Source organism: Pezoporus flaviventris, unplaced genomic scaffold (assembly GCF_033815535.1).
Source record: "Pezoporus flaviventris isolate CSIRO_AGI_PZ_B2104156 unplaced genomic scaffold, CSIRO_AGI_Pfla_v1 ptg000691l, whole genome shotgun sequence".
Taxonomy (NCBI): domain Eukaryota; kingdom Metazoa; phylum Chordata; class Aves; order Psittaciformes; family Psittacidae; genus Pezoporus; species Pezoporus flaviventris.
The window spans coordinates 25,840-42,423 of NW_026893236.1; the positions used below are offsets into that span (position 1 = coordinate 25,840).

General features: G+C 61.3%; 1 protein-coding gene across 2 annotated transcripts; it reads left to right on the forward strand.

The window, feature by feature from the left end:
- Positions 1-1,631: 1,631 nt before the first annotated feature.
- NOSIP (nitric oxide synthase interacting protein) lies at positions 1,632-15,959 on the forward strand. 2 transcript variants are annotated; one of them, XM_061444108.1, is made up of 9 exons: positions 1,632-1,728; positions 2,936-3,041; positions 4,462-4,543; positions 6,172-6,253; positions 6,842-6,924; positions 8,491-8,684; positions 13,472-13,580; positions 15,233-15,322; positions 15,941-15,959. In XM_061444108.1, exons 1-8 carry the CDS (start codon positions 1,659-1,661, stop codon positions 15,302-15,304), a joined length of 798 nt encoding a protein of 265 aa, XP_061300092.1. In that variant the 5' UTR covers positions 1,632-1,658; the 3' UTR covers positions 15,305-15,322; positions 15,941-15,959. The 2 variants fall into 2 exon arrangements, with proteins under 2 accessions (XP_061300092.1, XP_061300091.1); XM_061444107.1 differs by lacking the exon at positions 15,941-15,959 and having other exon boundaries at positions 15,233-15,364.
- Positions 15,960-16,584: the final 625 nt, after the last annotated feature.

Sequence of the window (16,584 nt, forward strand, 5' to 3'; positions counted from 1 at the left end):
CGGTACCGGTCGGGACCCTTCGGGACCTTCCGAACCCCTTCGGGACCTTCCGGACCCATTCGGGACCCTTCGGTACCGGTCGGGGCCCTTCGGGACCCCCCTCGAGCTCCTTTCGGGACCTTCCGAACCCCTTCGGGACCCTTCGGTACCCGTCGGGACCCTTCGGGACCTTCCGAACCCCTTCGGGACACCCCCCGACCCCCTTTCGGGACCTTCCGGACCCATTCGAGACCCTTCGGTACCGGTCGGGGCCCTTCGGGACCCCCCTCGAGCTCCTTTCGGGACCCTCCGAACCCTCTCGGGACCCTTCGGGCCCTTCCGGACCCCCCTATCCCCATTCGGGACCTTTCGGACCCTTTCGGGCCTCTTCGAGATCCTCCGATCCCATTCGGGACCTTCCGAACCCATTCGGGACCCCCCGAACCCCCTTTTCGGTCCTCCCTTTCGGCACCCCCCGAACTCCCAATTCGGGACCCTCCGAACTCATTCGGGACCCCCCGACCCTCCCATTCGGGACTCTCCGAACCCATTCGGGACCCCCCGAACCCCCCTTTTCGGTCCTCCCTTTCGGCACCCCCCGAACCCCCCATTCGGGACCCTCCGAACCCATTCGGGACCCCCCGAACCCCCCTTTCGGAACCCCCCGACCCCCCCATTCGGGACCCTCCGAACCTATTCGGGACCCCCTGACCTCCCCTTTCGGAACCCCCCGACCCCCCCAGTTGGGACCCTCTGAACCCATTCGGGACCCCCCGAACCCCCCTTTCGGAACCCCCCGACCCCCCCCATTTGGGACCATCCGAACCCATTCGGGACCCCCCGAACCCCCCTTTCGGAACCCCCCGCCCCCCCCCATTCGGGACCCCCTGACCTCCCCTTTCGGAACCCCCCGACCCCCCCATTCGGGACCCTCCGAACCTATTCGGGACCCCCTGACCTCCCCTTTCGGAACCCCCCGACCCCCCCAGTTGGGACCCTCTGAACCCATTCGGGACCCCCCGAACCCCCCTTTCGGAACCCCCCGACCCCCCCCATTTGGGACCATCCGAACCCATTCGGGACCCCCCGAACCCCCCTTTCGGAACCCCCCGCCCCCCCCATTCGGGACCCCCTGACCTCCCCTTTCGGAACCCCCCGACCCCCCCATTCGGGACCCTCCGAACCCTTTCGGGACCCCCCGAACCCCCCTTTCGGACCCCCCCGACCCCCCCATTTGGGACCCTCTGAACCCATTCGGGACCCCCCGAACCCCCCTTTCGGAACCCCCCGAACCCCCCCATTCGGGACCCTCCGAACACATTCGGAACCCCCCGATCCCCCCCATTTGGGACCCTCCGAACCCATTGGGGACCCCCCGAACCCCCCTTTTCGGAGCCCCCGAACCCCCCATTCGGGACCCTCCGAACCCCTTCGGGACCCCCTGAACCCCCCTTTTCGGACCCCCCATTCGGGACCCCCCGAACCCCCCATTCGGGACCCCCCGAACCCCTTCGGAACCCCCCGAACCCCCCATTCTGAACCCTTCGGGACCCCTCGGGCCCCTCCGACCGCTTTGGGGCTCCCCCTGCAGGTCCCTTCGGGCGCACTCGGGTCCCTTCGGGCGCGCTCGGGTCCGTTCGGAACCACTCGGGTCCCTTCGGCGCCCCCCCGAGGCCGCTATGACGCGGCACGGCAAGAACTGCACGGCCGGGGCCGTTTACACCTACCATGAGAAGAAGAAAGACACGGGTGAGATGTGGGGCGGATGTGGGGGGATATGGGGTGATATATGGGATATAGGGGGGATATATGGGGTATAGGGGGGATATATGGGGTATAGGGGGGATATAGGGGGTGATATATGGGATATAGGGGGTATAGGGGGTGATATATGGGGTATGGGGGGGATATATGGGGTATAGGGGGTGATATATGGGGTATAGGGGGTGATATATGGGGTATAGGGGTGATATAGGGGGGATATGGGGGTATAGGGGGTGATATATGGGGTATAGGGGGGATATAGGGGGTATAGGGGTGATATAGGGGGGATATAGGAGGGATATAGGGGGTGATATATGGGATATAGGGGGTATATGGGGGGTATAGGGGGTGATATATGGGATATAGGGGGTAAAGGGGTGATATTGGGGATGATATGGGGGGTATAGGGAATATGGGGGGGGTATAAGGGGTGATATATGGGATATGGGGGGGTATAGAGGGGGTAGGGGGTGATACAGGGGATATAGGGGGGATATAGGAGATATAGGGGGTGATATGGGGGGGTATAGAGGGGATATAGGGGTTGTAGGGGTGATATAGGGGGGTATAGGGGGTGATATATGGGATATAGGGGTGATATATGGGGTATAGGGGGTGATATATGGGGTATAGGGGGGATATATGGGGTATAGGGGGTGATATATGGGGTATAGGGGGTGATATATGGGGTATGGGGGGGATATATGGGGTATAGGGGGTGATATATGGGGTATAGGGGTGATATAGGGGGTGATATATGGGGTATAGGGGGGATATAGGGGGTATAGGGGTGATATAGGGGGGATATAGGAGGGATATAGGGGGTGATATATGGGATATAGGGGGTATATGGGGGGTATAGGGGGTGATATATGGGATATAGGGGGTAAAGGGGTGATATTGGGGATGATATGGGGGGTATAGGGAATATAGGGGGGGTATAAGGGGTGATATATGGGATATGGGGGGGTATAGAGGGGGTAGGGGGTGATACAGGGGATATAGGGGGGATATAGGAGATATAGGGGGTGATATGGGGGGGTATAGAGGGGATATAGGGGTTGTAGGGGTGATATAGGGGGGTATAGGGAGTGATATATGGGATATAGGGGGGATATAGGGGACCTATGGGGGTACATGGGGTATATGTGGGTCCTGGGCTCATTGGGGTGCCCCTGTTCCCCCCCCCCAGCGGCCTCCGGTTACGGCACCCAACGGCTCCGCATCGGCCGCGACGCGGTCAAGGACTTCGACTGCTGCTGCCTCTCCCTGCAGCCCTGCCGGGACCCCGTGGTCACGTGAGGCACCCAAAATCACCCCCAAAACACCCCAAAAACACCTAAAAACACCCAAAATCACCCAAAATCACCCCAAAAACACCTAAAAACACCCCAAAATCACCCCAAAAACACCCAAAACACCCCAAAAACACCTAAAAACACCCAAAAACACCCAAAATCACCCCAAAAACACCTAAAAACACCCCAAAATCACCCCAAAAACACCCAAAACACCCCAAAAACACCTAAAAACACCCAAAAACACCCCAAAAACACCTAAAAACACCCCAAAAACACCCAAAACACCCCAAAAACACCCAAAATCACCCCAAAAACACCTAAAAACACCTCAAAATCACCCCAAAAACACCCAAAACGCCCCAAAAACACCTAAAAACACCCAAAAACACCCCAAAAACACCCAAAATCACCCCAAAAACACCTAAAAACACCCCAAAATCACCCCAAAAACACCTAAAAACACCCCAAAATCACCCCCAAAACACCCCAAATGACCCCAAAACACCCTGAAAACACCCAAAATCACCCCAAAACGCCCCAAAATCACCCCAAAAATACCTAAAAACACCCGAAAATGACCCCAAAACACCCCCAAAACCACCCAAAATCACCCCAAAAACACCCCAAAACACCCCAAAATCACCCTGAAAATACCTAACAACCCCCCAAAATGACCCCAAAACCACCCAAAATCACCCCAAAAACACCACAAAATCACCCCAAAACACCCCAAAATCACCCCAAAAATACCTAAAAACACCCGAAAATGACCACAAAACACCCCCATAACCACCCAAAATCACCCCAAAAACACCGCAAAATGACCCCAAAACCACCCAAAATCACCCCAAAACGCCCCAAAATCACCCTGAAAATACCTAAAAACACCCAAAAATGACCCCAAAACCACCCAAAATCACCCCAAAAAACACCCAAATGACCCCCAAAACGCCCCAAAATCACCCCAAAAATACCTAAAAACACCCGAAAATGACCCCAAAACACCCCCATAACCACCCAAAATCACCCCCAAAACACCCCAAATGACCCCAAAAACACCTAAAAACACCCAAAAATGACCCAAAAACACCCCCATAACCACCCAAAATCACCCCAAAAACACCGCAAAATGACCCCCAAAACACCTAAAAACACCCGAAAATGACCCCAAACCCCCCCAAAATGACCCCAAAACCACCCAAAATCACCCCAAAAACCCCCCAAAACACCCCAAAATCACCCTGAAAATACCTAAAAACGCCCCAAAATGACCCCAAAACCACCCAAAACCCCCCCCAAAACCCCAAAACACCCCAAAATCACCCCAAAAATACCTAAAAACGCCCCAAAATGACCCCAAAACCCCCCCAAAATGACCCCAACCCCCCCCATTGCCCCCCATGTCCCCTCCCCACAGCCCCGATGGGTTCCTGTACGAGCGCGAGGCCATCGTGCAGTACCTGCTGCACCGCAAGGGGGAGCTGGCGAGGCAGAGGAAGGTACGGACGCTATGGGGGCGCTTAGGGGGCACTTATGGGTCCTAGGGGGCACTTAGGGGGCACTTATGGGTCCTAGGGGGCACTTAGGGGGCACTTATGGGTCCTAGGGGGCACTTATGGGGCACTTATGGGTCCTAGGGGGCATTTATGGGGCACTTATGGGTCCTAGGGGGCATTTATGGGGCACTTATGGGTCCTAGGGGGCACTTAGGGGGCACTTATGGGTCCTAGGGGGCACTTATGGGGCACTTATGGGGCACTTATGGGTCCTAGGGGGCACTTAGGGGGCACTTATGGGGCACTTAGGGGGCACTTATGGGTCCTAGGGGGCACTTATGGGGCACTTAGGGGGCACTTATGGGGCACTTATGGGTCCTAGGGGGCACTTAGGGGGCACTTATGGGGCACTTATGGGTCCTAGGGGGCATTTATGGGGCACTTATGGGTCCTAGGGGGCACTTAGGGGGCACTTATGGGGCACTTAGGGGGCACTTATGGGTCCTAGGGGGCACTTATGGGGCACTTATGGGGCACTTATGGGGTATTTAGGGGTCCCGGGGTGCACTTATGGGGCACTTATGGGTCCTAGAAGCACTTAGGGGGCACTTAGGGGTCCCAGGGGGCACTTAGGATGCACTTATGGGTCCTAGGGGGGCACTTATGGGGCACTTATGGGGCATTTAGGGGTCCCGGGGGGCACTTTGGGGACACTTATGGGGCACTTATGGGTCCTAGGGGGCACTTATGGGGCACTTAGGGGGCACTTAGGGGTCCCGGGGGGCACTTAGGGGGCACTTAGGGGTCCCGGGGGGCACTTATGGGGCACTTATGGGGCATTTAGGGGTCCCGGGGGGCACTTCGGGGACACTTATGGGGCACTTATGGGTCCTAGGGGGCACTTATGGGGCACTTAGGGGTCCCGGGGGACACTTATGGGGCACTTATGGGTCCTAGGGGGCACTTATGGGGCACTTATGGGGCACTTATGAGTCCTAGGGGGCACTTAGGGGTCCCAGGGGGCACTTAGGATGCACTTATGGGTCCTAGGGGGGCACTTATGGGGCACTTATGGGGCACTTATGGGTCCTAGGGGGCACTTATGGGGCACTTATGGGGCACTTATGGGTCCTAGGGGGCACTTAGGGGGCACTTATGGGTCCCGGGGGGCACTTAGGGGGCACTTATGGGTCCCGGGGGGCACTTAGGGGGCACTTATGGGTCCTAGGGGGCACTTAGGGGGCACTTATGGGTACTGGGGGGCACTTAGGGGGCACTTAGGGGTCCCGGGGGGCACTTATGGGGCACTTAGGGGGCACTTAGGGGTCCCGGGGGGCACTTAGAGGGCGCTTATGGGGCACTTACAGGTCCTAGGGGGCGCTTAGAGGTGCCAGGGGCACTTACGGGGCACTTATGGGGCACTTAGGGGTCCCAGGGGGCGCTTAGGGAGCACTTAGGGGGCACTTATGGGGCACTTAGGGGTCCCAGGGGGCACTTATGGGTCTCAGGGAGTCACTTATGGGTCCTAGGGGTTACTTATGGGTCCCAGGGGGTCACTTATGGGTCAGTTATGGGTCCTAGGGGTCACTTATGGGTCCCAGGGATCACTTATGGGTCACTTCCCCCCCCAGGCCTATCGGCGGCAGCAGCAGCAAGAGCGGGAGCAGCAGAAGCAGAAACAGAGCCCCCTGGCGGCCGGCGGGAGCAGTGATGGTATGGGGGGGCTGTGGGGCAGGGCTGTGGGGCTGGGCTATGGGGCTGGGCTGTGGGGCTGAGCTGTGGGGCAGGGCTGTGGGGCTGAGCTATGGGGCTGGGCTGTGGGGCTGGGCTGTGGGGCAGGGCTGTGGGGCTGGGCTGTGGGGCTGGGCTGTGGGGCAGGGCTGTGGGGCTGAGCTATGGGGCAGGGCTGTGGGGCTGAGCTGTGGGGCAGGGCTGTGGGGCTGGGCTGTGGGGCAGGGCTGTGGGGCTGAGCTATGGGGCTGGGCTATGGGGCTGAGCTATGGGGCTGAGCTGTGGGGCTGGGCTATGGGGCTGGGCTGTGGGGCTGAGCTATGGGGCTGGGCTATGGGGCAGGGCTGTGGGGGTGAGCTATGGGGCTGAGCTATGGGGCAGGGCTATGGGGCTGGACTGTGGGGCAGGGCTATGGGGCTGAGCTATTGGGCAGGGCTATGGGGCTGGACTGTGGGGCAGGGCTATGGGGCTGAGCTATGGGGCTGAGCTATTGGGCAGGGCTATGGGGCTGAGCTAGGGGGCAGGGCTATGGGGCAGCCCCACAGCTCTGACCCCCCTGGCCCCCCATAGACCCCGGCCCCTCTGGGACCCTCCCAAGCTTCTGGATCCCATCCTTGACCCCCGAGGCTGGAGCTGAGCGGCTGCGCAAGCCGGTGAGTGCCCCATAGCGCGGCTTCCCCCCTGCCCCATAGCGCGGCTCCCCCGCCCCATAGCGCGGCTCCCCCGCCCCATAGCGCGGCTCCCCCCGCCCCATAGCGCGGCTCCCCCGCCCCATAGCGCGGCTTCCCCCCTGCCCCATAGCGCGGTCCCCCCAGCCCCATAGCACGGCTCCCCCCCGCCCCATAGCGCGGCTTCCCCCGCCCCATAGCGCGGTCTCCCCCCGCCCCATAGCGCGGCTCCCCCCGCCCCGTAGCGCGGCTCCCCCCCCCCCCCGTAGCGCGCTCTCCCCCCGCCCCATAGCGCGGCTCCCCCCGCCCCATAGCGCGGCTCCCCCCGCCCCGTAGCGCGGCTCCCCCTGCCCCATAGCGCGCTCTCCCTGCCCCATAGCGCGGCTCCCCCCGCCCCATAGCGCGGCTCCCCCCGCCCCATAGCGCGGCTCCCCCCGCCCCATAGCGCGGCTTCCCCTGCCCCATAGCGCGGTCTCCCCCGCCCCATAGCGCGGCTTCCCCCACTCCATAGTGCGGCTCCCCCTGCCCCATAGCGCAAGTCCACCTGCCCCATAGCGCGGCTCCTCCTGCCCCATAGCGCGGCTCCTCCTGCCCCATAGCGCGGCTCCTCCTGCCCCATAGCGCGGCTCCCCCTGCCCAATAGCGTGGCTCCCCCTGCCCAATAGCGTGGCTCCTCCTGCCCCATAAGTGCTCTTTATGAGGCACCCCCATCACCTGTCTCTAGGGGGCAGCCCCATAACTCCTTCTCTCTCTCTATGGGGCAGCCCCATCACCTCTCTCTATGGGGCACCCCATAACCTCTCTCTATGGAGCACCCCATAACCTCTCTCTATGGGGCACCCCATAACCTCTCTATGGGGCGCCCCATAACCCCTCCCTATGGGGCACCCCATAACCCCTCTATGGGGCACCCCATAACCTCTCTCTATGGGGCACCCCATAACCTCTCTCTATGGGGCACCCCGTAACCCCTCTATGGAGCACCCCATAACCCCTCTATGGGGCACCCCATAACCTCTCTCTATGGGGCACCCCATAACCTCTCTATGGAGCACCCCATAACCCCTCTATGGGGCACCCCATAACCCCTCTCTATGGGGCACCCCATAACCTCTCTATGGGGCAGCCCCATAACCCCTCTATGGAGCACCCCATAACCCCTCTATGGGGCACCCCATAACCTCTCTCTATGGGGCACCCCATAACCTCTCTCTCTGGGGCAGCCCCATAACCTCTCTCTATGGGGCACCCCATAACCTCTCTCTATGGGGCACCCCATAACCCCTCTATGGGGCACCCCATAACCTCTCTCTATGGGGCACCCCATAACCTCTCTCTCTGGGGCAGCCCCATAACCTCTCTCTATGGGGCACCCCATAACCTCTCTCTATGGGGCACCCCATAACCCCTCTATGGGGCACCCCATAACCCCTCTATGGGGCAGCCCCATAACCTCTCTCTATGGGGCACCCCCTAACCAGTGTCTCTATGGGGCACCCCCTAACCAGTGTCTCTATGGGGCACCCCCTAACCAGTGTCTCTCTGGGGCAGGCGGGGGGCGCGCGGTGCCCCATGAGTGGGCGCCGCCTGCGCCTGCGGGACCTGGTTCCCGTTCGCTTCGCGCCGCTGGAGCCGGGGCTGCGGCGCCCCCAGCTCCTGGCGCGGGCCCCGGGCTCCCGGTACCGGTGCGCGGTGAGCGGGGACCCCCTGGGCAACGGCAGCGCCTGCGCGGTGCTGCGGCCGTCGTGAGTGCGCCCGGATGCATTGGGAACCATAGGGAGCCATTGGGACCCATAGGGAGCCATTGGGAGCCATTGGGAGCCATTGGGAGCCATTGGGAGTCATTGGGAGCCATTGGGAGCCATTGGGAGCCATTGGGACCCATAGGGAGCCATTGGGACCCCCTGGGCAACGGCAGCGCCTGCGCGGTGCTGCGGCCGTCGTGAGTGGGCCCGGATGCATTGGGAGCCATTGGGAGCCATAGAGAAACCATTGGGACCCATAGGGAGCCATTGGGAGTCATTGGGAGCCATTGGGACCCATAGGGAACCATTGGGAGCCATTGGGACCCATAAGGAGCCATTGGGAGCCATAGGGAGCCATTGGGAGCCATTGGGAGTCATTGGGACCCATTGGGAGCCATTGGGACCCCCTGGGCAACGGCAGCGCCTGCGCGGTGCTGCGGCCGTCGTGAGTGGGCCCGGATGCATTGGGAACCATGGGGAGCCATTGGGAGTCATTGGGACCCATAGGGAGCCATTGGGAGCCATTGGGACCCATAGAGACCCCATAGGGAGCCATTGGGAGCCATAGAGACCCCATAGGGAGCCATTGGGAGCCATTGGGACCCATAGAGACGCCATAGGGAGCCATTGGGACCCATAGGGAGCCATTGGGACCCCCTGGGCAACGGCAGTGCCTGCGCGGTGCTGCGGCCATCGTGAGTGGGCCCGGACACATTGGGAGCCATTGGGAACCATGGGGAGCCATTGGGACCCATAGGGAGCCATTGGGACCCATAGAGACCCATAGGGAGCCATTGGGAGCCATTGGGACCCATAGGGAGCCATTGGGACCCATAGGGAGCCATTGGGAGTCATTGGGACCCATAGGGAGCCATAGAGACCCATAGGGAGCCATTGGGACCCATAGAGAAACCATTGGGATCCATTGGGAGCCATTGGGACCCATAGAGACCCCATTGGGAGCCATTGGGACCCATAGGGAGCCATTGGGACCCCCTGGGCAACGGCAGCGCCTGCGCGGTGCTGCGGCCGTCGTGAGTGGGCCCGGACGCATTGGGAACCATGGGGAGCCATTGGGAGCCATTGGGACCCATAGAGACGCCATAGGGAGCCATTGGGACCCATAGGGAGCCATTGGGACCCATAGGGAGCCATTGGGACCCATAGGGAGCCATAGGGAGCCATTGGGAGTCATTGGGACCCATAGGGAGCCATAGAGACCCATAGGGAGCCATTGGGAGCCATTGGGACCCATAGAGACCCCATAGGGAACCATTGGGAGCCATAGAGACCCCATAGAGACCCATAGGGAGCCATTGGGAGTCATTGGGACCCATAGAGAAACCATTGGGACCCATAGGGAGCCATTGGGACCCCCTGGGCAACGGCAGCGCCTGCGCGGTGCTGCGGCCGTCGTGAGTGGGCCCGGACACATTGGGAGCCATTGGGAGCCATTGGGACCCATAGAGACCCCATAGGGAGCCATTGGGAGTCATTGGGACCCATAGAGACCCCATTGGGACCCATAGAGACCCCATTGGGAGCCATTGGGAGTCATTGGGACCCATAGAGACACATAGGGAGCCATAGGGAGCCATTGGGACCCATAGAGACCCCATTGGGACCCATAGAGACCCCATAGGGAGCCATTGGGACCCATAGGGAGCCATTGGGACCCATAGAGACCCATAGGGAGCCATAGAGAGCCATTGGGACCCATAGAGAAACCATTGGGACCCATAGGGAGCCATTGGGACCCATAGGGAGCCATTGGGAGTCATTGGGAGCCATTGGGACCCATAGGGAACCATTGGGAGCCATTGGGAGCCATTGGGACCCATAGGGAGCCATTGGGACCCATAGAGACCCATAGGGAGCCATTGGGACCCATAGAGACCCCATAGAGACCCATAGAGACCCATAGGGAGCCATTGGGAGCCATTGTGACCCCCTGGGCAACGGCAGCTCCTGCGCGGTGCTGCGGCCGTCGTGAGTGGGCCCGGACACATAGGGACACATAGAGACCCCATTGGGACCCATAGGGAGCCATTGGGAGCCATTGGGACCCATAGAGAGCCATTGGGAACCATTGGGAACCATTGGGAGTCATTGGGACCCATAGGGAACCATTGGGAACCATAGGGAGCCATTGGGACCCATAGGGAGCCATTGGGACCCATAGGGAGCCATAGAGACCCATAGGGAGCCATTGGGACCCATAGAGAAACCATTGGGATCCATTGGGAGCCATTGGGACCCATAGAGACCCATAGAGACCCATAGGGAGCCATTGGGACCCATAGGGAGCCATTGGGACCCATAGGGAGCCATAGAGACCCATAGGGAGCCATTGGGACCCATAGGGACCCATAGGGAGCCATTGGGAGCCATTGGGACCCATAGGGAGCCATTGGGAGCCATAGGGAGCCATTGGGACCCATAGGGAGCCATTGGGACCCCATAGAGACCCATAGGGAGCCATTGGGACCCATAGGGAGCCATTGGGAGCCATTGGGACCCATAGAGACCCCATAGGGAACCATTGGGACCCATAGGGAGCCATTGGGACCCATAGAGACCCCATAGGGAACCATTGGGACCCATAGGGAGCCATTGGGACCCATAGGGAGCCATTGGGAGCCATAGGGAGCCATTGGGACCCATAGGGAGCCATTGGGACCCCATAGAGACCCATAGGGAGCCATTGGGACCCATAGGGAGCCATTGGGAGCCATTGGGACCCATAGAGACCCCATAGGGAACCATTGGGACCCATAGGGAGCCATTGGGACCCATAGAGACCCCATAGGGAACCATTGGGACCCATAGAGACCCATAGGGAGCCATTGGGACCCATAAGGAACCATAGAGAGCCATTGGGACACATAGGGAGCCATTGGGAGTCATTGGGACCCATAGGGAGCCATAGAGACACATAGGGAGCCATTGGGACCCATAGGGAGCCATAGAGACCCATAGGGAACCATTGGGACCCATAGGGAGCCATTGGGACCCATAGAGACCCATAGGGAGCCATTGGGACCCATAGAGACCCATAGGGAACCATTGGGACCCATTGGGACCCATAGAGACCCATAGGGAGCCATTGGGACCCATAAGGAACCATAGAGACCCATAGGGAGCCATAGAGAGCCATTGGGACCCATAGGGAACCATAGAGAGCCATAGGGAGCCATTGGGAGACATTGGGACCCATAGAGACCCATAGAGCCCATAGAGACGCCTAAGTGCCCCCCTGGGACCCCCAAGTGACCCCCTGGGACCCCCAAGTGCTCCCCTGGAACCCCCACATGCCCCTCTGGGACCCATAAGTGAACCCCTGGGACCCCCAAGTGCCTCCATGGGACCCCAAACTGACCCCATGGGACCCCTAAGTACCCCCCTGGGACCCCAAACTGACCCCATGGGACCCCTAAGTGACCCCCTGGGACCCCCAAGTGCCCCCTGGGACCCCCACATGCCCCTCTAGGACCCCTGAGTGGCCCCCTGGGACCCACAAGTGCCCCTCTGGGACCCCAAACTGACCCCATGGGACCCCCAAGTGCCCCCCTGGGACCCCAAACTGACCCCATAGGACCCCTAAGTACCCCCCTGGGACCCCTAAGTGCCCCCCTGGGACTCCAAACTGACCCCATAGGACCCCTAAGTGCCCCCATGGGACCCCCAAGTTGTCCTCTGGGACCCCCACATGCCCCTCTAGGACCCCTAAGTCCCCCCCTGGGACCCCTAAGTGGCCCCCTGGGACCCACAAGTGCCCCTCTGGGACTCCAAACTGACCCCCTGGGACCCCCAAGTGCCTCCATGGGACCCCCAAGTGCCCCCTGGGACCCCCACATGCCCCTCTAGGACCCCTAAGTGCCCCATGGGACCCCCAAGTGCCCCCTGGGACCCCCAAACTGACCCCATAGGACCCCTAAGTACCCCCCTGGGACCCCAAACTGACCCCATAGGACCCCTAAGTGCCCCATGGGACCCCTAAGTGCCCCCCTGGGACCCCAAACTGACCCCATAGGACCCCTAAGTGCCCCCCTGGGACCCCAAACTGACCCCATAGGACCCCTAAGTGCCCCCCTGGGACCCCAAACTGACCCCATGGGACCCCTAAGTGACCCCCTGGGACCCCAAACTGACCCCATAGGACCCCTAAGTTCCCCCCTGGGACCCCCAAGTGCCCCCTGGGACCCCCAAGTGCCCCCTGGGACCCCAAACTGACCCCATAGGACCCCTAAGTGCCCCCCTGGGACCCCTAAGTGCCCCCCTGGGACCCCAAACTGACCCCATGGGACCCCTAAGTGCCCCCCTGGGACCCCTAACTGCCCCAATGGGACCCCAAGCTGACCCCATAGGACCCCTAAGTGCCCCCTGGGACCCCTAAGTACCCCCCTGGGACCCCAAACTGACCCCATAGGACCCCTAAGTTCCCCCCTTGGACCCCCAAGTTGCCCCCTGGGACCCCCAAGTGCCCCCTGGGACCCCCACATGCCCCTCTAGGACCCCTAAGTGCCCCATGGGACCCCCAAGTGCCCCCTGGGACCCCCAAACTGACCCCATAGGACCCCTAAGTACCCCCCTGGGACCCCAAACTGACCCCATAGGACCCCTAAGTGCCCCATGGGACCCCTAAGTACCCCCCTGGGACCCCAAACTGACCCCATAGGACCCCTAAGTGCCCCATGGGACCCCTAAGTACCCCCCTGGGACCCCAAACTGACCCCATAGGACCCCCTGGGACCCCCAAGCGGCCCTGACCCCCATGTGTGGGGCAGGGGGGCCGTGGTGACGCTGGACTGCGTGGAGCGCCTCATCCGCAAGGAGATGAAGGACCCGGTGACGGGGGAGCCCCTGAGCGAGGGGGACATCATCGTCCTGCAGCGGGTCCATGGGGCGCAGTGGGGCGCAATGGGGGCAATGGGGGCAATGGGGGGCAATGGGGGGCAATGGGGCACAAAGGGGGTCAATGGGATGCAATGGGGGTCAATGGGGGGCAATAGGGGGCAATGGGGTACAATGGGGGGTGATGGGGCACAATGGGGTCAATGGGGGGCAATGGGGATCAATGGGGGGCAATGGGGCGCAATGGGGGGAGTGGGGGGCAATGGGGCGCAATGGGGTCAATGGGGGGCAATGGGGCACAAAGGGGGTCAATGGGATGCAATGGGGGGCAATGGGGTACAATGGGGGTGATGGGGCACAATGGGGTCAATGGGGGGCAATGGGGATCAATGGGGCACAATGGGGGCAATGGGGGCAATGGGGTCAATAGGGGGTGATGGGGCACAATGGGGTCAATGGGGGGCAATGGGGATCAATGGGGCACAATGGGGTCAATGGGGGCAATGGGGTACAATGGGGGGTGATGGGGCACAATGGGGTCAATGGGGCACAATGGGGTCAATGGGGGGCAATGGGGTCAATGGGGCACAATGGAGTCAATGGGGGGCAATGGGGATCAATGGGGCACAATGGCGGTCAATGGGGGGCAATGGGGCACAAAGGGGGTCAATGGGATGCAATGGGGGGCAATGGGGTCAATGGGGGCAATAGGGGGCAATGGGGTACAATGGGGGTGATGGGGGGCAATGGGGATCAATGGGGTGCAATGGGTCAATGGGGCACAATGGGGCGCAATGGGGGGCAATGGGGTACAATGGGGGGTGATGGGGTCAATGGGGGGCGATGGGGCACAATGGGGGGCAGTGGGGCACAATGGGGGGCAATGGGGGGCAGTGGGGCACAATGGGGGGCAATGGGGGGCAGTGGGGCACAATGGGGGGCAATGGGGTCAATGGGGGACAATGGGCGCAATGGGGGGCAATGGGGTCAATAGGGGTTAATGGGGTTCAATGGAGTCAATTGGGTGCAATGGGGCTCAGTGGGGCACAATGGGGGGCAATAGGGGGCGATGGGTGCAATGGGGTCAATGGGGGGCAATGGGGCACAAAGGGGGTCAATGGGGCGCAATGGAGTCAATGGGGGGCAATGGGGCACAATGGGGGCAATAGGGGCGATGGGGTCAATGGGGGGCAATGCGGTCAATAGGGGGCAATGGGATGCAATGGGGCGCAATGGAATCAATGAGGTTAATGGGGGTCAATTGGGATCAGTGGGGTTCAATGGGGTCTGTGGGGTTAATGGGGCACAATGGGGGTCAGTGGGGCACAATGGGGTCAATAGGGGTTAATGGGGATCAATGGGGTTCAGTGGGGCACAATGGGGATCAATGGGGTACAATTGGGATCAATGGGGTTCAATTGGGATCAATGTGGCACAATGGGGTTCAATGGGGGATCAATGCAGTTCAATGGGGCACAATGGGGATCAATGGGGTTCAATGGGGATCAATGGGGCACAATGGGGATCAATGGGGATCAATGGGGTTCAATGGGGATCAATGTGGCACAATGGGGATCAATGGGGGATCAGTGGGGTTCAATGGGGCACAATGGGGATCAATGGGGTTCAATGGGGCTATGGGGGGGTCAATGCCGTTTTGGGGTCCCCCCCTCACCCCCCACCCCCCATTGCAGGGTGGAACCGGATTCGCCGGCTCCGGGATCTGTTTGGAAGCGCAGAAATCCCGGCCCGTGATGCAGGCGTAGGGGGGGCCCCAACCCCCCGTGCCCCACAGCTGCCCCACAAGTGCCCCCCAGTGCCCCACAAGTGCCCCCCAAACCCCCCAGTGCCCCACAGCTGCCCCACAAGTAACCCCCAGTGCCCCACAAGTGCCCCCCAGTGCCCCACAGCTGCCCCACAAGTAACCCCCAGTGCCCCACAAGTCCCCCCCGTGCCCCCCAAGTTCTTCTCATTGCCCCCTAAGTTTCCCCCATTGCCCCCCAAACCTCCCCAGTGCCCCACAAGTGCCCCCCAACTCCCCCCATTGCCCCCCAACTCCCACCCATTGCCCCCCAAGTTCTCCTCATTGCCCCACAAGTCCCCCCCATTGCCCCACAAGTTCTCCTCATTGCCCTCCAAGTCCCCTCCAAACCCTCCCATTGCCCCCCAAGTTCCCCCATTGCTCCCCAAAACTCCTCCATTGCCCCCCCAAGTTCCCCCATTGCCCCCAAAAACCTCTCCATTGCCCCCCAACTGCCCCATTGCCCCCGAACCCCCCCCAACTCCCCCCATTGCCCCCCCAAAACCCTCTCCATTGCCCCACAAGTCCCCCCCACTGCCCCCCAAGTTCCTCCCCATTGCCCCCAAGTTCCCCCCCCAAGTCCCCCCCACTGCCCCCCAAGTCCCCCCCCATTGCCCCCCAAGTTCCCCCCCCAAGTTCCCCCCACTGCCCCCCAAGTTCCCCATTGCCCTCCCAAACCCTCTCCATTGCCCCCCAAGTCCCCCCCCACTGCCCCCAAGTTCCCCCCCCCATTGCCCCCCAAGTCCCCCCCAATAAAGGTCTTTGTGTGTTTGGCTTAACCCCCCCCCCCCATTTATTATAGGGGGCCCTCAAATCTCAGCCCCGCACTCCCCATTGGCCCCCCCTTTAAGGCGCCTCTCAAGGGGCGGTCCCTCCCCCTCCCGCCGCCTCCAACCAATCAGAACGCGCCCTGCTAAAACACGCGGTTCTTAATTGGCTGCAAGGGGCGGGGCCTCGCTCGGCGCCGCCCAATCATCTTTGGACAAAAAATAAAGGGGGCGGAGCCTTCCCCAGCTCTGCTCTAAAAAGGAGAAGGGGGCGGAGCCTCGGAGCGCTCAGGCCACGCCCCCTTAAAGGGGCCGCGCCCCTTCTATGGGGCCCCCAATTTGGGGGGGGGAAACCCCTTGTGCAAGGGGGGGAGGGGTTAAACCCGCCCATCCCCCCCCTTAATAAGACACTTGTGGGGGGGAGGGGCTGTAGGGTGGGGCTCCGTTTGCCCCTCCCCCACCCCCTATTTGGGGGGGG